We start from the raw sequence: 22,338 nt of genomic DNA on the forward strand, positions 1-22,338 counted from the left end.
GAGATACAAAAAAGAACTAGATAGCATTCTACTTTCGGCCTGTAATGCAGGCTGGCTCACAGAGGACTCCACTCAGTATATGATTACAGAATACCCCCGTATCCCCATCATCTATACTCTACCAAAAGTTCATAAATCCTTGTCCTCCCCCCCAGGGAGACCCATTATCTCGGCTGTGGGTTCCCTGTACCAACCCGTCTCAACCTTCATTGATTCCTTTTTACAACCCTTGGTGAAATCCATGCATATACACGCGACTCCACACATGTGATCCAAAGACTAAGGGACCTGGGTGACATCCCCCCTGACAGCATCCTAGTGACAATGGATGTCAAAAGCCTCTATACCATTATCCCACATAAACAGGGCATCAGCGCTATGAGAACGGCTCTGACTTCCAAACCATCTACCAATACCCCAACTGAACTTCTCCTGCAACTTCTAGAACTAACACTAACTAGGAATTACTTTCGTTTTGAAAACACATACTATTTACAGATCTCTGGTACGGCAATGGGTAGTGCACTCGCACCATCATATGCCAACCTTTACATGCAGGACTTCGAGTCCGAATACATTTTTCCCCTACTAGGTAAACAGATTCTAACGTATTTCCGCTATATTGATGATCTGTTTATGATCTGGGTTGATGGGGAAGAAAACATGCTCAGCTTCCACAGGGGACTGAATGACCTCAATAACCCAATTAAACTTACCCTCAATTACCATTATGACAATGTGGACTTCTTAGATCTTAACATTTTCAAAACAGACACAGGTCTGGGAACAAGACTGTTTAGAAAACCCACAGACCGCAATTCTATCTTACACGCTGCTAGCCACCACCCCCCTGCTACTATCAGGGGTATCCCCTTCTCCCAGTTCCTACGGGTTATTAGGAATAATAGCTCTCCTGACACAGCCAGAATACAATTAAGTGAAATGTATGATAGATTCCTAGAACGGGGTTACACAAAGAACCAATTGGATCCACAGCTTCAGAAAGCGCTACTTCACACACAAGAGGGGCTATTACAAAAGACTACTAAGAACAAAACTCTGTCTACCCCTCTGATCTTCACAACAACATACAACTCCACATCGCCGCAATTGTCAAGAAGTATCCACAACAATTGGCCAATGATTAGCCAAGACGAGACTCTGTCACTTTGTCAAGCTAAAACACCAATGATGGGATATAGAAGAAACAGCAGTTTGCGCAATCTCCTGGTCAAAACTGACTTTAAGGATAAATCCACTCCTCCTCTGAACTGGCTATCCTCACAGAAGAAATTGGGGTGCTATAAATGTCCCGATTGTGTCACATGCAGATGCCTGTTGACAGGTCCTAATTTTCCTCACCCACATACGGGTAAACGCTTTAAAATCAACCATAGACTAACATGTACCTCGGACTATGTGATTTACATCATCTCCTGCCCCTGTGGTTTTTATTATGTGGGCAAAACCATTACTACACTACGGGAACGCATAGGGAACCATCGTTCAGCTATAAGCAGGGCCCTCAAAGAAGGGAAGGCGGACCAACCTGTGGCCAGACATTTTCTCAAAATGAAGCATTCTCTCCCCACCTTTAGATGTATGGCAATCGACTTCCAACCCCCCCTCGTACGGGGGGGCAACAGAGATCAAGCCCTCCTACAAAGGGAATCCAGATGGATTCATAAACTCGACTGTGTGACCCCTAGGGGCCTCAATGAGACTCTGCCACTGGGCTGTTTTATTTAGACACTATCTAGCCCGAAACGTTTCTACTCATGCTTTATACGGACTGACTATCCCACCAATATGGGCCCCATGAACATTTATTCTTGGCATTACCCGTTCCCTCAGACCCACTGTACCTTTGCCACTACGTATTGGACTTATGGGGCAATTGGCGACACGCATCCGCAGCGCTGCCCCTGCGTGTCAATATATACCTATATAAAACCATGCTCTGATGTACTGGGTTTGAGTCTAAAGTGACAATATGTATCCATATCTTTGCTAATAACTTATGGATACTATGTATCCTTGAACGTACCTACACTCTCCCTGTAATCTTTTTACACTTTCCCTGTTTTCTCCAAACCCCTCTGATTTTGGTGCTCATTTGCCTGGTGATCACTGGTATGTGGCCTCTATTTGTGCATATTTCAACCCGGGTAGCAGGTGTACCCGGTGCCTGTACATATGGCTGGGGTAGCAGGTGTGTCCCAACCAACTTTCTGTGCTGATACGAGTACCAAGCTCTGGATGAGAAACCCGCTCCAAAGTGTGCCTTTATTCTTGTTGGCTAGCCCCGCGGGGGGCATATGCATACCCACCACAACCACGGCTCCGTACGTGCTCCTCTAATGTGCCTCTACATACCTTCGCATACCCCGGTGAAAGTTACGGTGCGGCGAGTCGACACCCCTGGCTACAACCAGTGATGTCAGACTATGCCGGCACCGAACATGAAATATTGCGCCCAGGACGGGCAGGGGACTTTGTGAACTAGATACTACAAGAGTATTAAGGTGAGGCCGCACACACCGATATCGGGTGTGCAAATGTTTCTAGCGCCGTTGCTATGGGGCACCCCACGGGGTTACGTGGGTGGGATCTGACAGTTGATGGACAGCGCGGCTCCTGGCAGGTACTCATGCACACACGATTCTTACAAACGCCAATTCCACTCTATTGAATCTCAGGCTCAAGTAATGACACCACACAAGGGTTTGTAAATAGTTTTCTTTTATCTATTTTCTTTTTGTATCACTCGGGTTTGGGTTGTGTATTCTATATGGTTGCCTAGCAACGCGCTTTCTGGCGCCAAAAACTGTTTTTAAACTCGGCTCTGTGCACATACTTGCTTCCCTGACGAAGGTTCCAGTAGGGAACTGAAACGTTGGATCAATAAACCACACGTAATTGCATCGTATATTTGACTCATTCTTTATGAACTTCATTGTGGAAATCCTGTGAGTGCTGACAATTTTTACCTCTATATATATATATATATATATATATATATATATATATATTACACCGTAGGCTCCGCACTCCCATATACAGTTCACGTTCACAATTCACAAATGGGTGCTGCACTTACTGTAGTTGTATCATGTATCCATTACCAATGATTATGTGCACTCCAGTATCCTTCAATCAAGTTTATTCACACTTTACTTCATAATTAAAAAACATCAACGTTTCGGTCCTGGTCTAGGACTTTATTCAAGATGTCATCTATATATATATGCCTTGGTAAAGGTCCCGATGGAGACCGAAACATAACGCTGATTGTTCATGCATATTTTAATACACAACTGTAATAAACTTGGTGTTACTGGTCTTTTTTTCAATTTAAATACTGTATATATATAAATCCTCTCATTTTTCCAAACCCTAAGCCTGATTTTGGCATGGTTACATTCTTTTGAATGTTGGAAAATCTGTAATTGTTTTGTGCAATTAAAAAGTTTAATTTGCAAGACTGCCTACTATTATTATATTCCATGACTGTAATGCCATGTACCAGTTGAGTGGCGAGGGGGTATTTCATAGGACAGTAATAAGTATTAATGCAGTACAGGTATTGGCTTAATCCTTTGAGCGATGGCTGTATGTTGCCAAAAGCACACTAGGGGGCCGATTTACTAATCCACGAGCAACTTTTTTGTAGCCGTTACGACTTGCGCGAATTGTCGCGACTTTTTCGTAGCCGTCGCGAAAAAATCAGAAAGGCGCTCAATACGAAAAAGTTGCGCCAATTCGCGCAAGTCGTAATGGCTACGAAAAAGTCGCAACAATTTGCGCAAGTCCTAACGGCTACGAAAAAGTCGCGACAATTCACGAAAAAGCCGCGATGGCGACGAAAAAGTCGAAAAAAATACGAAAAAGTCGCAAAATGTTCGTTTCCAATCCCATTTTTTCCCATTCGGGATTTGGATTCGTGGATTAGTAAATCAGCCCCTAGTAGTAAAATCTGACATTGACATGTTTCATATAAAACCAGTTATATAACAAACTTGCATAATCCTAGACCTATTGAGAAACAGTTAGAAAATTACTTGGGTCTTTTATATTTTTTTATCATTTTAAAATCACTAGTGCATATGTAGAAAATGAAGCATGCTGAGAACATATGCAGATGTATCTTTTTCTAGTATTAAAGGAAAATGGTTGCTATTCAGTATAAAGCAGCAATAGGTGGGGATATGAGAACCCCTTCTACACCCCACCCTATAGTTTTTTTACATAAAAATAAATTCAGTATAAAACACAGTATTTTAAGCAAGTTCTTTTTGTAGCTTTTCCTTCTTAAAGTGGACCTGTCACCCAGACATAAAAAGCTGTATAATAAAAGCCCTTTTCAAATTAAACAAGAAACCCAAAATTATTTTTTTTATTACCACATCCATACCCATTATAAAAGCATTTAAAAATCCCAGCTGTCAATCATATATTGCAGCGTTTTTCAACCACTGTTCCGCGGCACACTAGTGTGCCGCGAGATGTTGCCTGGTGTGCCGTAGGCAGGGCACCAATGTACTAGGGGGGCACTGCTCTTGGCACCAATGTACTAGGGGGGCACTGCTGCTGGGCACCAATGTACTAGGGGGGCACTGCTCTTGGCACCAATGTACTAGGGGGCACTGCTGCTGGGCACCAATGTACTAGGGGGGCACTGCTGCTGGGCACAGAGTTAAATTTTTTAACATTTTCTAATGGTGGTGTGCCTCGTGATTTTTTTCATGAAACAAGTGTGCCTTTGCCCAAAAAAGGTTGAAAAACACTGATATATTACCTGCCCCGTGTCTATGCCTTAGGCATAGAGGTGGGGCAGAGAGTTACTTTCACTTTCAATTCAGAACTTCTTAGATGTTGCTGCTCTCCTCACATTCCCCCTCCCTTCGCACCATGTCATTTTGTAACCAGTGCATAGAAACAAGATTTTGGCAGGATGCAATGCCTGCTTTGATAACAGTGTCCACAAAATGGTGCCGGCCTGCTTGCTGCAATTGTGAATTCCAAGGCTGAAGAATATGAGATTAAAATAATTTATATGGTGTAAGTAACGTTTATTTTTCTTGATAAACACAATAGAAAACAATTTGTAATTATTTCTTGTAATTATTTCTTAAAGGCTACCACTATTTTACATTTACCACCTGAATTTTAAAATGACCTTGTCTAAAAGACACATCAAATGCAGCACCCCTGACATTTTCCACTCTTACCATGTAAGTAGTATCCAGCTTGGCAGGAGAAGCAATGTGTATCATTCTTACAATCAATGCATCCTGATGGACATGCAAAACACAGTTTTCTGCTCATATCCTCATATGTTTTTTGGGGGCAGTGTTTGCGACACTGATGACGATAACTGTAAAAATAATGCATCCAGGCTATATAAATACAAATATTCAAGAGATGATTTATATTTACATATAAGGTCAGAAGAATAGTTTCTCATCAAAGAACTACAAAAGTAAAGTGTAATGTTCAGTTTTTGTGCTTGTAACAGCTTAAATGTCAGGATATTGGCATGTCCTTTGGGCACTTTGATGGACAGATTACTTTAGTAGAAACCATGCTGAGAAAAATATGCCATATGATTAGACAGGTAAAAAACATTCAAGACAAATTAAGAAGTGTAGAATGCCACCTTGAGAACTCACATTGTGTAACAATCACTTACAAAAGCAGCCCTATCAATGAAAAACGATCAGCATGACCTGTAGGTTACGTTTGATGTACATTCATATTTTAAAAACTAGTTTTTCTTTAAGGACCACAGTATATTTAGCTATATAGGTTCCGATAGCTGTCAGTTAAAGGTAAAATCAGTGCTCTGTGTGGTTGAAGGCTTTGGAGTCAGGAAATATGAGCAGAGTTCTGTGTTAGATATTTGTAGCTGCACTCTAGGTATAGGTTGTTCTAAAGGCCCAATTAGCTGAGGGAGACTAATGTACTACACCTTATCTAAAACCTAAGAAATGTCAGCACTTCACTGCAGAGTGCATTTTTCATTGTCAGTATTAAACGCAGAATGTTGGGATGTGTGTAGCACAATTACAATTAAGTTAAAATGGAAGAAAAAGGAACTTACAGAAAATAGCCCTCTAAGCAGCTGATGCAAATTTCGGGATCATCTGTAATAGAAATATAAAGCATTTCAGTAACACCATGAAATCATAAATAACCAATAAGATTTTAAATTTGAATACTGAAAACATATATTAAATATATTTTGCTCTTCATTCTATGTAATATATAAAGTTATAATGGACATTTCATTATATCCTGTTATTATTCAGATGTTTTAATGTGACGAGTAAAATAATATAGGTGTTTTGTTCTAAGCTGTGAATATATTTGTAACTGGTGAATTTTTCTATGGGTGATGGTTACTGAGACTTATGCTTCCTTCTAGACTGTTTAGTGTCAATTCTGTCAAGAGTTTCTCAGCTTCAAGACCCAAGTCTATGGGATTTCTAAGCTATGCCACTATCTTGGGAAGGAGATAGACTACTACCACGTAAGGACTTTTGATGGTCATTTGGGATGACATACCGAGGAGGAGAAGTGATTTGCACTCATAAACTGGCACCTTTGCACCCACAAAGTCACTGAATATAAGGGATGAAGCAGGCTAAACCATTTAATTCTGTCTGTGTGTGTTTACCATGGGTTCAGACTCAATACACCTGATCATGGGGAAAGGGAATTTTGTGAGTTTAACTGTATGTACGTTATAATTACTCACAATATATATACATATATATATATATATATATATATATATATATATATATATATATATACTCTTATACGAATAAACCCAGTATAGCATATGTATTACCTACTGTGCAGGTTTTGCAGCCAGATTCACAGTCAAGGCATTCTCCTGTCTCGGGATCTTCTACTTGCCCTAAGGGACAAATAGAGTACACATAATTACCACCATTGTTTCATTTACTCTTAACCTACCTTTTGGATGCAGTTGTGTTATTTAGAAAAAGAGAAATGGAACTTTCACCAAACTGAGCTGATGCATTAAAGAGGACCTGTCACCCAGACATAAAAAACTGTATAATAAAAGTCCTTTTCAAATTAAACATGAAACCCAAATTCATTTTTATGTTAACACATCCAAACCCATTATAAAGGCATTTAAAAATCCCAGCTGTCAATCATATGTTGCTTGTCCCGCCTCTATGCCTTAGGCATAGAGGCGGGGCAGGCAATAACTTTAGCTTTCCGTTCAGCACTACCTAGATGTCACTGCACTACTCACTTTTCCTCTCCCTCCTCATCATCTAATAGTGTAGCCAGTGCATGGGCTTGGGCATCTGGTCCCCCATTCTGGCACATAAACAAGATTTTGGCATGATACAATGCCTTCATAACAGTGTCCACAAAATGGTGCCTGCCTGCTTGCTTTGATTGAGTAATTCCAAGAGGGAAGGAAACAAGATTTATATTATTTATATAGAGTAAGTAAAGTTTATTTTGCTCAACTAACAATATAGAAAATAATTTGGAGTTATTTCTTAGGGTGACAGGTCCCCTTTAAGTTTTTCCAAAAAAAGCAATGTCTTGATAAAGACATGATGGTGTATTCCTTTTTGTATGGTTAATATGTAGCCAGATATTTACTAAGGGTAAAAAAGTCAGTCTCTATTTCTATTGATCTTTTAGCTGCACCAAAGGAAGGTAAAAGTTTTATGACCTGCTTAATCAAATTAGTTTTCTGGGTCTAATTATAGAAAAAAAAATTGAATCCACTGGCGCTGTGTCAGTACAAATGTCTAAAAAATCTGCTCTGTCTGTACCACTGATGATTAAATAATCATAACTACTCCATCTGTGACTGTTATTGAGAAAAAACATTCAGCCCATTTAATGTGTCATTCATTTCCATCTAGGTAGCGATTTCTACATACAAGTGTCGCTCACACACTAATCAGTCCTTGTATACGTGCTCCTCAACAGGTAACAACCATTTGCTGGTGCAAAACTTCCAAGTATTTTGAAAAAGATAACCCAGAGAGCAGACAAAGTAACTTATCATTTTCCCAAAGTGACTATTATTGCAGCATTTTCAGCACTACATGTTTGGCTCAACCAGCATTCTACATATATGTGCCCTTTTTCAGTGATGTATTTAGGTCTGGTGTCATGCTAAGCACCAGACCTAATCGCACCCCCTGTTCGCGGAAGATATGTACCACACAGCCGTGTGTGTGACGTCACTTCCCTTTTGTGATAAAGTGCCCTCACCCCCCCCAGCTCGGCCATTGGGTTTACCCCCCAAGTCTCCAGCCACCGGAGAGATTAAATTTTTCAAAAGATAATAATATATCTATTATATAGGCACCAGAGGCCTGCCCCCTTGGATGCCTAGATATAAATATGGCCTTGCCCTCTTGTCTAGAAGCCCAGTTCACATAGACTCTAACGCATATCTCTTTTATACATGCCTGACACAAAATTACACATGACACAAAATTGCCTGACACAAAATTACATATACTTGTCTAAAATTCAAATATGATCAGCAAGTAGCATTTACTGGTTACCTGTTTAAATACAAACATCTTACTGGTTGCTATGGGTTACTGCATCTGGGCTCATTTCGAGCCTTTTATTACATATGGGGGATAGAATATAAACTGTACAAAATCTTAAAGTGATCCACCTGCAACCAAAATATACAACTGCTGATCAGCAGATAAATTGGTAGTCATATATCTAAAGAAGAAGGTTTGTTTGCTTGTTTGTTTGTTTGGGTTTCTTTATGACCAAATGTAATTTCTCAAGACACATCCTCTCATGAGGGCATCAACAAGGACAAATGCAAGGAAAGACTCTTATATCTCAGGCCCCCATCTCAGTTAAATTTCAATATAACATATAATAAAACCTTTCAGGGAACATTTCCTTATTTGGGAGAGAGTCAATGCAAAACCTCCGCTATTCTTACCTGCATTCCATAGAGTACAACCAAATGTAACAAAATATGTACCTAGGGGTTTTCAAAAGTGCTTTCACAGTGTCATCTGTTTATCCTATAATTACACCTTCTAATCTGACCAGTGAGATTGCTCAATTCTACACTGGCACACCCTATTTTGTGCATCAGGATGATATGTAAGCTAAGAGCATTCCAGGAGATGATTGTGCAACATCTGCATTGAATGCAGACTGCACTGTGTTCAGAGTGACTTTTAACTCTGCACTCCATTCTAGCACCTGTGGCGAAAGAGGCAAAAACAGGGTACTTTGCACTTATCACTTTGCACAACACTTCGTAAATGATTCCTACAATTTCAAAAAGATATCATAGCATAGGAGTTATCAACTGGCACAATATAGGGGGAATTCACAAAAGTGGCAAAAGCATTTTATGGGGACAGATAAGGGGTGTTAAAACAGGTGTAAATACATTTTCTATATCAACAAACAGAAATCTTCCAAAATTCAGACTCAGTCTGCAGATTTCATTGTTTGGTGAATAAAAGACAGTTTTTTGCAGTCTATTGTCAGTGCACAAGTCCCAGGACCTGTCTAAAGCTGGCCATACTTGTAAAGATACCCTTGTTTGCAGAGGTTGCCAAACGAGCAGATCTTTTACCAAAATATCCACCACAATATCAGGCTAATCCAATCGTGTGATCCTCAGGCCACATCATAACTGCCATTTTGCAGGCTGGCAGAATGAAGACCACATCAACGCATATATGAGGCACTCCATCCAACAGGAAAATCAAACCCCTCCAATGGATATTAGGCTGATTTGTGTGAAGATAATGGTCAGGTAGGTCCGTCGGCTGGCACCATACATGGTCTAATAAGCTGCCAACTCATCGTCTCATGTATGGCCACCTAAACCCTAAAATAACAATTGGTTTAAATGTTTTTTTATAAACTAGGAAAGAATTAACTAGGACTGTTTTAATAGCATAAAAATGCCTGCTATACCATTTTTAAAATGTATTTTAATTCACAACTGCATTATTTTGCTAGTATTCACTTATTGTAAAAATGTCTTGTAAATCATTATTTAAATAGGAGGAAAAGTCTCCCTGGCAAAACTGCTCAGTGTTGTTGTCTGCTACACCACGTGTGGTCCTAACATCCATTTTCGTCATCAACCAGACGCATGCACACTGGTCTTTAAAAGTAGCAGGGTATCTCTTTTCTAAAGTACACAATCATTATTACATGGCATAAGTATATGCAACTGGGTGAATGTTAACTCATAGTTTTCATTCTATACTGTAGGCCTTGCCTTGACAACATTCTGAAGTTCAACCATATCACAGATCACTTTCTTTTTACATGAATAGGACCAAGAGCCACCACCTTGCATGGCTGATTATTACTCAGAATGTCAGTACCAGGCAAACTGCAACACTTCAAATTCATATTAAGGGAGGTAATCCATGACTAGTATTGTGTCTAACATTGACTGACTTTAAAATGAAACTGGGTAAAATAGATAGGGACTGTGCAAAATAAAAAATGTTTTCAATATAGTTAGTAAAGCAAAAATGTAATCTATAAAGGCTGGAGTGACCAGATGTCTAACACAATGGCCAGAACTCTACTTTCTCCTTTACAGCTCTCTAAACTGTTAGCAGTCAGTAACCATTCAGTGACTTGGGGGGGGGGAGCATATGGGACTTAACTGTTCAGTTAGTTTGCATTTGAATCTGACCTGCGTGCTCACAAACTGAATAGTTATGTCCCATGTGCCCCCCCCCCAAAGTCACTGACTAACTAAGAGGTTAGAGAGCTGAAAGCAGGAAGTAGTGTTCTGGCTATTATGTTAGACATCTGTCCGCTCCAGCCTTTATAGATTACACTTTTGCCTAACTAACTATATTGCAAATGTTTTTTATTTTGCACAGTCTATTTGTTTTACCCAGTTTCTTTTTTACACTGAACTGTTCTGCCATACGCAAATTGTACCTTCGTAAGTTCCAGGTTTTGCTACAACCTGTGCAAAAATAAGATGGTTGGGAAAGAACACAGGCCTCATTTGCAATTGGCAATAAGGACAGGGCTATGCTGCAGCAATCGGCAATAAGGACAGGGTTATGCTGCAGGTATCAACAATAAGGACAGGGCCATGCTGCAGCCATTGGCAATAAGGACAGGGCTATGCAGCAGCAATCGGCAATAAGGACAGGGCTATGCTGCAGCAATCGGCAATAAGGACAGGGCTATGCAGCAGCAATTGGCAATAAGGACAGGGCTATGCAGCAGCAATTGGCAATAAGGACAGGGCTATGCAGCAGCAATCGGCAATAAGGGTAGGGCTATTATGCTGCAATCGGCAGTAAAGACAGGTCTATGCAGCAGCTTTCGGCAATAAGGACAGGGATATGCAGCAGCAATCGGCAATAAGGGTAGGGCTACGCTGCACATCCTGATGCTGTGCTTCGTACTCAGCACTGGATTTTTAATCTGGTGCTCAGTGCAGAGCACTGCATGCAGGGGCACACTCTTGTGCCCTTTACTGCTCTTGCACTTGGGCCCCTGGATAGGATAAGGTAAATACAATATCAAAACTGTGTTAATAAAAGCAGTCAGTACTGATGTAGTAATTTTACTGAACCTAAAAGCACACCCTAAGTAACTGGCTACTGATATTTGTATCCCAGTTAGAAAACCAATTGACTGGACTATGGAGGACATATAGAGATGCTGGAATCTTCCACTTTAAGGTGGCCACCCTCCACAGACGTTCAGGGCTGAATCGTCTTTGAAATGGCGCCCAATCAAAATCTTTTAACCTGCCTGATCAGCGAGTCGACTGATATCCGCAGTCTTCTGCGATATCGGTCGCCTCGCCGACTTGCCATACACTCACCGAATATCGTATAAAACAAGGTTTCATACAATATCTTCAGTGCGTGTATGGCCAGCTTTAGTGTCAGTGGAGGCTAACTGGAATTGCTACCTCCATGATAACTAGACTAAATTAATTTTGTTATATTATCAGTAATATATGCCATAAGTTTGTAGTTGTTGTTGTTTTCCTTTGTACCTACTACATTATCTTCTCTTCTATTTTATACCCTAAACAGAGATTTCTCTTATTAGTGTAGGCAAGTGATGAGGATTAGTTAGGATCATGCAATGAGATGTGTTTTTGCCCCTTGTGATTTAAATTCATTGTTCTGCATAAATCTGCTTGCTTAGACATTTACAACTTGGATTTACCAAGTGAATTATCTGGGAAAATACAATTTTTGCAATAAAACAAATAATTGCTTATAAAGTAATGACTGGTCTGAAGGCCAACAGAAAAATGACAATGCACAAATTATATAAACTATTAATTCTGTTTCAGCACACACTGGGGAGACCCTGAATGATTTAATGATAATTTATTGCCATAAAATCTACCAGTGATATGTAGCCTTTTTCTCTGTAGTTAGTAATAAGGCCTTTGATACAATACAGTTTGTAGAGTCAACATAATAGCCATGTGTTCAGCATGTATTGCACAGATAACAACAATGCACAAAATCTTTTTGTTACTGTCATCTCCACTAGGGCTATCTTATCTTGGCAGTGCAGGCAATAGTCTGATCAATGTATTTAATTGTTATTTTGTTCACTGAGTTACTTCTGCAGATTGTCATTTTATTTTATTTTTTTAAAAACCCATGAGATATGCATTATGTTGTAGAAATCCAAACATACAGTTTGTCTTTGAATATCTTGTTACAGCAGTTAAGCCTTATGTCACCAGAATTACATGCATACACACACATGCCATTTGGCTCATTATGAATGGCTAGACATAATACAGTAAGGAAAATACTGTAGTTCAACAAGCTTAAAGTGATACTGACACCAGAAATTAAACATTTTTTTACATTTTTCATAACATGAGCATGAGCTTTATGATTTTGCCATAAATGTATTTCCTGAGGCTTTTATATTTCTTATCTGATCCCCCATCTTTCTTTATGAGGGGGCTGCCATATTTGTGCAGCAGGAGTCCGTTAGCATTAGAAGCTATAACTGACAGGCTGAGAAGGGACAGTCAGGTTGGCAAAACAGTCGGGTTTAGGAACTTCAAGTAACAATTACTCATAAAAGCAGCCCTATCAGTGAAAAATGATCAACATGACTTATAGGTAACTTTTTATGTAGATTCATATTTTAAAAAGTAGTTTTTTCATGTCAGTGTCACTTTAAATGCAAACAAGGAAAGGGCCTGTAATTATATTATATATATTATAAAATTATAGCAATTGATGGAAGTTTGAGAAACAAGGTTGTCAGAGAGCAAACATCCCTTCCCAGGTTCACTACATTCAATCACCCATCAAAAAAGATTATGGGGCCAATTCACTAAAGTCCGAAAAAACGAGTGCTATTTATAGCATGCATTAAAAATATTATCACTTCTTATTTTTTGCAAGTTAATGATTGATTCACTAAAAGGACACGTGTCAATTAAGAAGCGATGTTCTTGTCATTATTTATCTGGCGATGAGCGATTTTTAAGTGATATTTTAACGCATGCGATATATTTATGCGTTATTTCGTAGCATGCAATATTAGCGCACGCTATTACGCATGTAGCAGTTACTTTCTGAAAATTACCATTTCCCTGAAAACACAAGCATGCATCACTCTAGGAAGATCACATACTTGAAAAAATCCGACTGCAAACTCCATCTTGTCACAGACAATCACCAGCTGCAATTTAGTAACGCCTACTTCTGGGAGGTGTTAAGTTTCACAGTAATTATCGCAACATTTACGCGTGAAACGCTTCATATGTGTTTGTGAATCATGCATTATTATTATTTCTATGCGATAATTACCGCAATGTATTAAAAATAACGCTTTGCGATAATGCATTTTTTTGCTCATGCGATACGAGTGTTAACGCATATGAAATGACTTTGATGAACCGGTACTTAATTATCGCACACTTTATAACGCAAAAACTATGCGTTAACGACCTTTAGTGAATCGGCCCCTATATAGGATAATGATGATAAAATACTTTCCCTTGATGGAATCAACCCATGCATTTATGTAATACAGACACTATTTTTAATAATTATGGACTTCTAATTATCAGGATGGATGCCTCAATACTGGCATTTGTTTAAAAAAGTAATGAAATCCCAGGCAGACAATTATTAAGCAATAAGTTTTACCAGTACAAGACCCCTTATCTAGAATCCTTGTGACCCAAGGCTTGCTGGATAGGGTTTTTCTGTGCAATGAAACAGTGAGTTCAAACCTATAGTTCACGTTTGGCATCTATTTATCCTTTTAAAGGAGATACATGCATGATTAGTTATTATAGCCACCCTGGTTTAATGTTCAGGAATATTCAAATATTCATTCAACCCAAACTTTATCCCGATTGCCATTCCAGCTGCCCCCACCGTATACAATGAGTCTTCATTTTAAATTTTAAAACATTCACATTTCACACAGTTTGAATAGCTGCACTTATCAGAAAGATATCATAAAAGTTACAAAAAATAAATAGGACTTACCTGGCAGGCACTGAGTTAAATAACATGCCCCATTTAGCAACCTGTAGTTGATCTTGCATTTCTGGCAGTTATTGGAGTCAGTGCATAGCTCACAGTTTATTGGGCATGTTTCACAAGTGTAGGTGTCATACTCCTTGTAGAAACCTCTGGGACAATGTATCTTACAGCGACTGCGGTGGAGAAACCGCTCTATTCCATCTTGATCTTCAAAGGGGAAAAAATGGTATGCTTGTCAATCCACATAAATCAAATAGTGTACTGAAATGTGAATTTTGCCAGTCATTTTTTGACTATGTGTAATTTTGCCTTTCTTTTTCAGTATACACAAATGAACACACAACAGTTTTTAATAAGTTCCCTACGATATTGTTAATTTAGTTCTACTTTTACAAATGCCCCTTTATCTACTAATTGTAGAAATACATGTTACATCCAGTTACTTACCACATGCTTACTACTTTTAGCTTAATATGTATCTCAGTAATCATAGTTCTCTGTACCAGTGCTACTTTTCTTTTCTATGGCACTTAGTTGGGATTTTTTCAGGGAAATATTCAAATTCTTTTTTTCAGAGCTAATTCTCACTATAATCATGTTTCATATCCACACAGGGTCCCAACATGAGTATAAACTATCTCATTAGTGCATTGACTGCTTACTCTGCAAAGGCCTATCAAAACAGCTTATACTGGAACACTAGATGCCCCCCTTGGCTAGGCCTTATTCACTCATTTCTCCCATTTATGTATTTATCATGCTGTGTAAAACGTGGAGTAAAACATTATTAGTGATGTTTCTCATAGCAGCCAGTCAGATGCTGTTGAAATCTAATTGCTGATTGGTTGCCCTGGGCAACATCACCGGTAATGCTTTACTCTTTTACACAGCAAGATAAATATACCCTTGGACTCATTCTCTACTGTGGCTTAGTACTCTGAGCTTTTAGAAATACATGTTGTCTCCTATGTGATAGATATCCCAGACAATAGGGATCATATATAAAAGCACCAGACACTCAGATGCAACCCTTTGTTGTCATTAACCCAGCACTTGTATCTGGATACTGCTGCCCATTGCACATTATGCAAGGTGTAGAGCATAATGCTGGTGGAAACAACGAGCTTGAAACTTCCATCATCATAATAGCTCCTTTCACTGTTTAATGGATTCCTGCATTTTAACCAAACTCCAGACTAATTCACCCTCATTGCCAGGCAGTAGAGCTCTGGTAGAATAAATTGAAAACAGCTTAAGACAAAAAAGAACACAGGACAACAAAAGCCTACAAATCTGCAAAAGAACTGTAAACAAATAACATAGGGAAATAATAAAAAAACTTACAAAAATATGTTTGATATTTCATTGCTCTGCAGTATTGTGCCTTTATAAGGCAACTAGCCACTTGCAGATGTATTACCTATACATGTCACAGCAGGTAACTCATTATACAGCAACTTATATCAAAGCCTGTAATAGCAGTCAGAGTAATTTTTAAATAACTAAACACTATAATATGTATTTCCCCCCCTGTGATTAAGGCTCACTATATTTGTCTATAAAAATAAACAACGAAAAATTGGATTTTTGTTTGGCTGCATTTCAAATCATATATTCCTGTGTAACATGGAAACCCAATCTATTGACTCCTTCTTCCTTTTTCTGTTTAAGACAGTGCTAGGGTTGTTTTGTAGCATGCAGAGCAGATTGTAGTTAAGCAACAAATTATGTAGTGCAAGATGTGATTAACTTACCTATGCCACACTCAATGCATTCATAAGGCTCATAACCACTGCATTCTTCACAGCTCGAATGGCAATCCACACACTGGCTGCTGAGAGCAAACTGTCCATTCGGGCATACCATGGCACATATATGATTAAAGCACATAATTATGATAAGCAGGAACCATATTTTTGCTGTTGATTTCATATTCTTCTTTTGCAGATCTCTTCAGTGTGAAGGGAAAACCAACAGACAGGTGCACCCTCACAATAGGTAGGAAGTAGGGCTTTCCTTGATACAATCTGAGTTTCCACTGTGAAATACAATCCACAAAGTGGTCAAACCGGTTTGTGCCAAAGTCCCTCCAATGTTAAAATCACATTCCTTCCAGAGCTCTTTAGGGAAAACAGTGCAGAGATAAAAAAAAAAAAAGTGTGTGCCATTAACCTATTCTATACCTGTTGTGTCCTTGTTCATTAAAAACTCCCATTAACAGCAAATGCTTTGAAAGCTTCCAACTCCTTAGGTGCTTTACTTGAAATTTTTCACTTAAATGTTTCCCAATGTTTTTCCAAATGTAATTTTTGTGCATTTAACATTTAAATAAGAGAAGACCTAGAAAATCCATGTTACAGTTTATAAAATTGTTGGTTTAAGAGCTATAACTGTACTTAATGACATCTGGAATGATAATAAAGTTATGCCAGCTTTTAAATATACTGCTCCTTTTAAAAAAAAAAACCCCACTTCAAGTGCTGCTCTCCTGTGCATGAGGAATGCTACAATCTCTATTCCAACAAGGTAGCTCAGGTCAACAGCTCAAGACTGCACTGATAGAAAGTATCCATTGTAATGTCTGAGCTCTTTTTCAAAACAGCAACATGAAGCAAGACTTAGGTGCCACCTTTTTTCCAACATTAGTGAACAGCTCCTGGTCTGGGATGCACATAAGTTACACTACTTGCAAGCCGTGCAGTAAATCATAGAGCAAATTGACATGTACTTTAAAGGGATTCTGTCATAATTTTTATGATGTACTTTTTATTTCTAAATCACACTGTTTACATAGCAAAAAATTCACTATCATTTAAAATTTTATCCTTGAACCAACAAAATATATTTTTTAGTTGTAATATTGATGTGTAGGCATCTCAGTGCATTGTACACAATTCTGATATTTCAGTAAGAGCCAGCGCTACACATTAGAACTGCTTTCAGGTAACCTACTGTTTCTCCTACTCCCATGTAACTGGAGGAGTCCCAAGCCGGATCTGGATTTCTTACCATTGAGTGCTATTTTGATATCTACTGGGAGCTGTTATCTTGCTCCCTTCTAATTGTTCTGCTTATTGGCTGCTGGGGGGGGTGGGGGGATGATATCACTCCAACTTGCAGCTCAGCAGTAAAGTGTGACTAAAGTTTATTAGACCACAAGTGACATGGCTGTGGCACCCTGGGAAATTAAGAATATGGCCAGCCCCTTGTGAAATTTCAAGATTAAATATAAAAAAAAAAAATATGTTTGCATTTTTGAAAAACAGATTTCAATGTAGGATTCTGCTGAAGAAGCTCTAATAACTAATGTGTTTTGAAAAAAAGATGTTTTCCCATGACAGTATTCCTTTAAAAAAATTCAGAATGAATTTAACATAAGGTGTGTCATTGTCATTTTAGTCATACCCAGATATATAACTTAACAGGAATAGTGGCGGCTGCTTTACAATCTGAATATAAAACACCACTCTGTTCTAAGCCTGTTTTCCCAACACCAAAGTCAGGTAAAAGTCATCCTGAAACAATGTCAAGTGAGAAAACTTCAGGTATAGTGTGATCATTACCCACAGGATCATTTCTATGCCACCTTGTCATCCAGATTGGTAATGAGGCCAGTTGATCAGACCAGTGCTGTTTGGCCACAGGCTAGCTTTAACATCACAAGTTTGAAAAGGTAATTCTAAAGGCATTTTAATTTAGCTTTTAAAATATTCATATACCTCCTTGACAGGTATTAGCAGGCAACTTGAATATTGCAGGCATTTTTTCACATGGAGAAAAAAATGTATTTTGTCATTCCAAATACGCCAAATAATATGAACTGGTGTATGAATTATAGATTATCTTTAGTTACAATTAGACTTTCCATTGCACCTTTGGGCAATGCTTATTACTCACTGTGAAGTTACAGTATATGATACTGCCTAAGTAAGGCAATTATACTGAACTTCTAGCCTACTTGTCACTCTGCCCTAGGACACACATGACATATAGGTGGATGTCCTATGTTTTTCTCTTGGTGCTTAATTTTTTGTGGTTTGTTGTGAGATGAGTTACCCCATGTAGGATATTTTCCCCCTCCCATCACTTAAAGTGATTCTCTTGAGGCTTTAGAGGCTGCCATATAATTATTCATAGGCAGTAGTTCTGTACACATTTAGCATCACAGCAAGCAATAAAAGTAAGAAAAAAAATTTTTTTCAGTGTGTGAACCATCACCAAGTTTGTTCAAAGTCTATTCGGCCTGAAAAACTGACACTATATTCTCTTTATTTAGTTCTTCAAGGAATTGTTTCCAGTTTCAGATCTGTTCTGACAGAGGTTGTGACTTAACTGTTCCTCACAGGAGGCCTTTGTAATATGAAATGAGTAACAGTTAAAGACTATCATGCTTCAGAAGTCCCTTTGTGTAGGTTCAATTCATGAGTTACTGTAAAACATTCTTTCTGGAAGAGATTATTCCCCCTCCCTAGCTGTCTATATAGAAGATAAATAGAAATCAATCTGTTCTGTGCATGTGGGGCTAAGTTTAAAAAAGGTAGGCCTTAAAGTAATCTAGAAGTCTCACAAATAAATGTTTTGTTCAGTATATTGTATTTATATCTCTTCTAATAAAAATGCCCCTGCTAATAAAGTATTACATTTTTTATCTCCCATAGTAACAATTTTTGAGCAAGCAACAAAAAAAGACATTAAATTATCTGGAGCAAAATATTACCCATTACGGTAATGGACCTGGGGAACACCCGGTGGTCTTGGTACACATAGGTACCAGTGACAAAGTTAAAGTCCTCAAGAACGATGTTAAAAAACTAGGTGATAAGTCGAGGACTTCCAAGGTAATTTTCTCAGAGATATTACCTGTGCCACAAGGCAGCGGGAGCTTAGGGAGATTGATGTGTGGCTGAGAGCTTGGAGCAGGGAGGAGGGCTTTGGGTTTCTGGAGAACTGGGCTGTTTTCTCAATTGGCTACATGCTCTTTGCCAAGAATGGGCTGCACCTTATTGATGATGGGGCAGCTACTTTGGGGGAGAAGATGGCTAGAGGGTTGGAGGAGATTTTAAACTAGAAGTGGGGGGAGGGTGCAGAAAGTAATTCTGTGGTAGACAGGATACATGAGGTAGTGGGCATAGTAAGGGAAAATGGGGTAGAAGACTTGATTTGGGATACTGATAATGGCAGGGAGGACCATATGTTGTTTACGTGACATTCTCACACTGGTACTAGTATTAAATGTATGTTTACTAATGCAAGGACTCTAACTGGTAAAATGGGAGAGCTGGAGGGACTAGCGTTATTATGATGTGTTTGGCGTTGCTGAAACTTGGTTGAATGAGTCACATGACTGGGCAGTTAATATTGGAGGTTATACATTGTTTCAGAGGGACAGGGGCAATAGAAAAGGAGGAGGGGGTGTGTCTGTTCATTAAGCAGGAATTAAAAGCAAATATTAAGGAGGAAACGATGGGGGTAACAAAGGAAGCTGAATCCTTATTGGTTGAACTTCTCACAGATAGTAAGGAATCCACCAAATTAATTTTAGGGGTATGCTATAGACCCCTTAATATAAGCGAAGAGGAGGAGGCTCAGCTCCTGTTGCAAATAGAAAAGGCTGCTAGTTTGGGGCAAGTGATAATAATGGGGGATTTTAATTATCTTGATATTGATTGGAGCCATAGTACTGCCAGGACAGTAAATGGGAACAAGTTTATAAACTTGTTGTATGACAACTTTATGTCACAGGTTGTTGAGGAGCCAACCAGGAACCATGCTATATTGGATCTAGTGTTCTCTAATGGCCCAGAGCGTATAGCAAATGTGCAAGTAGTTGAACCCCTGGGTAATAGTGACCATAATGTTATTTCATTTGATTTTTGGTGCAGGAAACTAATTTACACTGGGGCAACAAAGACCCTGAATTTAAGAAAAGCAAATTTTAGATCCTTAAAGCTGGCCATACACGCACCGATGATATCGTAAGAAACCTCATTTCATACAATATTCGGTGCGTGTATGGCAAGTCGGCGAGGAGACCGATATCGCAAAAGACTGCGGCTATCGGTCCACTCGACAATCAGGCGGATTAAAAGATTTTGATCAGGTGACATTGAAGGCGCATGAGCAAAGTCTACCTTCAGGGCTGAATCGGCAGAAGGAGGTAGAAATCCTATTGTTTCTACCTCTATATCTGACGATTCAGCCCTGAACGTCTGTGGAAGGTGGGAACGATCTTTCGTGCGACCGTTGTGTGGCCACCTTAAGGGCAGTGCTTCAGGGTATAGATTGGGGCATTATGTTTTCTGATAAAAACACAGAGCAGAAATGGTTGTCATTTAAAATGATATTAAATCATTACTGTTGTCAATTTATTCAATTAATAAGAAAAAGTAGAAGTGTTAAGAACCACCCTATGTGGCTTAGCTCTGAGGTAAAGAAGTTAATAGGGGAAAAAAAGGAAAGCTTTCAAGAAATATCAGAGGGGATAGTAGCTGCGTTTAATGAATATAAACACTATAACAAGTTTTCTAAAACAGCAATCCGGAAGGCAAAGATAGAAAATGAGAAGTGCATTACAGCAGGGCCAAAACTAACACCAAAAAGTTTTTTATGGTAAGTATATTAATAGTACAAAGATGCAGGTGAAGGACGTGGCCCCATTGAGTTATAGTAACAATATGGTAACAGTGATACAGAAAAGGCAGATGTGCTAAATCAGTTCTATTCTTCTGTGTATACAGTACAGGAGCCAGAGTGCCAAGTCCCACCCAATAGCGGCACTGTTGCCCCAGCTCCAACTACGTAGTGGTTGATACATGATATGGTGCTTAAAGGGTTTCACAAGATTGTGAACAAGGCACCTGGGCCAGATTGAATATACCCTTGGGTACTGAGAGAGCTAGGTTCAGATTTACAGTGGCCTCTGTTTCTGATATTCTCAGACTCTCTTTCATCAGGTATGGTACCTATGGATTGGAAGAAGGCAAATATCATTCCTATATTTAAAAAGGGAGTAAGATCTCAGCCTGGCAATTATAGGCATGTAAATTTGACATCCGTGGGCAAGTTATTTGAAGGCTTGTTAAGGGATCACATACAAAATTATGTACTGGAGAATGGCATTATGAACAGTAATCAGCATGGCTTTATGAAGGACATGTCATGTCAGACCAATTTAATTGCTTTTTATGATGAGGTTAGTAAGAAGCTGGACAGTGGGGCTGTAGTAGATATAATCGATTTGGATTTTGCCAAAGCATTTGATACCGTTCCCCACAAACGACTGCTTTCTAAACTAAGGTCTATTGGTCTTAGTGAAGTCGTTTGCACATGGATAGAAAACTGGCTACAGGATTGGGTACAGAGGGTGGTTTTTAATGGTACATTCTCTACTTGGAATAAGGTTCTCAGTGGGGTCCCTCAGGGATCTGTACTGGGTCCACTTTTGTTTAACTTGTTCATAAATTACTTAGGGGAGGGTATTATAAGTAATGTATCAGTGTTTGCAGATTACACAAAACTCTGCAGACCAGTCAATTCTATCCAGGATGTGGCAATGTGTATAAATGTAAGGTCATGCACCTAGGATGTAAAAATATGCAAGCCACTTATACCCTTAATGGGACTGCACTAGGCAAATCCATAATGGAGAAGGACCTTGGAGTCCTTGTAGATAATAAACTTGGCTGTGGCAAGCAATGCCAGGCAGCAGCTGCAACGGCAAACAAGGTTTTGAGCTGTATTAAAAGGGGTATAGATTCACGGGAGGAGGGGGTTATTCTTCCTCTTTACAGAGCGCTGGTAA

At 39.0% G+C, this 22,338-nt stretch overlaps 1 protein-coding gene across 1 annotated transcript in view; it reads right to left on the bottom strand.

Moving 5' to 3' along the window:
• The window catches only part of LOC100486641 (proprotein convertase subtilisin/kexin type 5), a 60,643-nt gene extending 43,512 nt beyond the window's left edge, over positions 1 to 17,131 (bottom strand). The window contains exons 1-5 of the mRNA XM_002937893.5: positions 16,292 to 17,131; positions 14,541 to 14,744; positions 6,857 to 6,925; positions 6,104 to 6,146; positions 5,232 to 5,377 (exon numbers count right to left, since the gene is read on the bottom strand). Of these exons, the coding sequence (XP_002937939.3) occupies positions 5,232 to 5,377; positions 6,104 to 6,146; positions 6,857 to 6,925; positions 14,541 to 14,744; positions 16,292 to 16,469 (640 nt within the window). The 5' untranslated portion in view covers positions 16,470 to 17,131. The remainder of the gene's footprint in view (positions 1 to 5,231; positions 5,378 to 6,103; positions 6,147 to 6,856; positions 6,926 to 14,540; positions 14,745 to 16,291) is intronic.
• Between the last annotated feature and the right edge of the window lie 5,207 nt (positions 17,132 to 22,338).

This window comes from Xenopus tropicalis, chromosome 3, assembly GCF_000004195.4.
Source record: "Xenopus tropicalis strain Nigerian chromosome 3, UCB_Xtro_10.0, whole genome shotgun sequence".
Taxonomy (NCBI): domain Eukaryota; kingdom Metazoa; phylum Chordata; class Amphibia; order Anura; family Pipidae; genus Xenopus; species Xenopus tropicalis.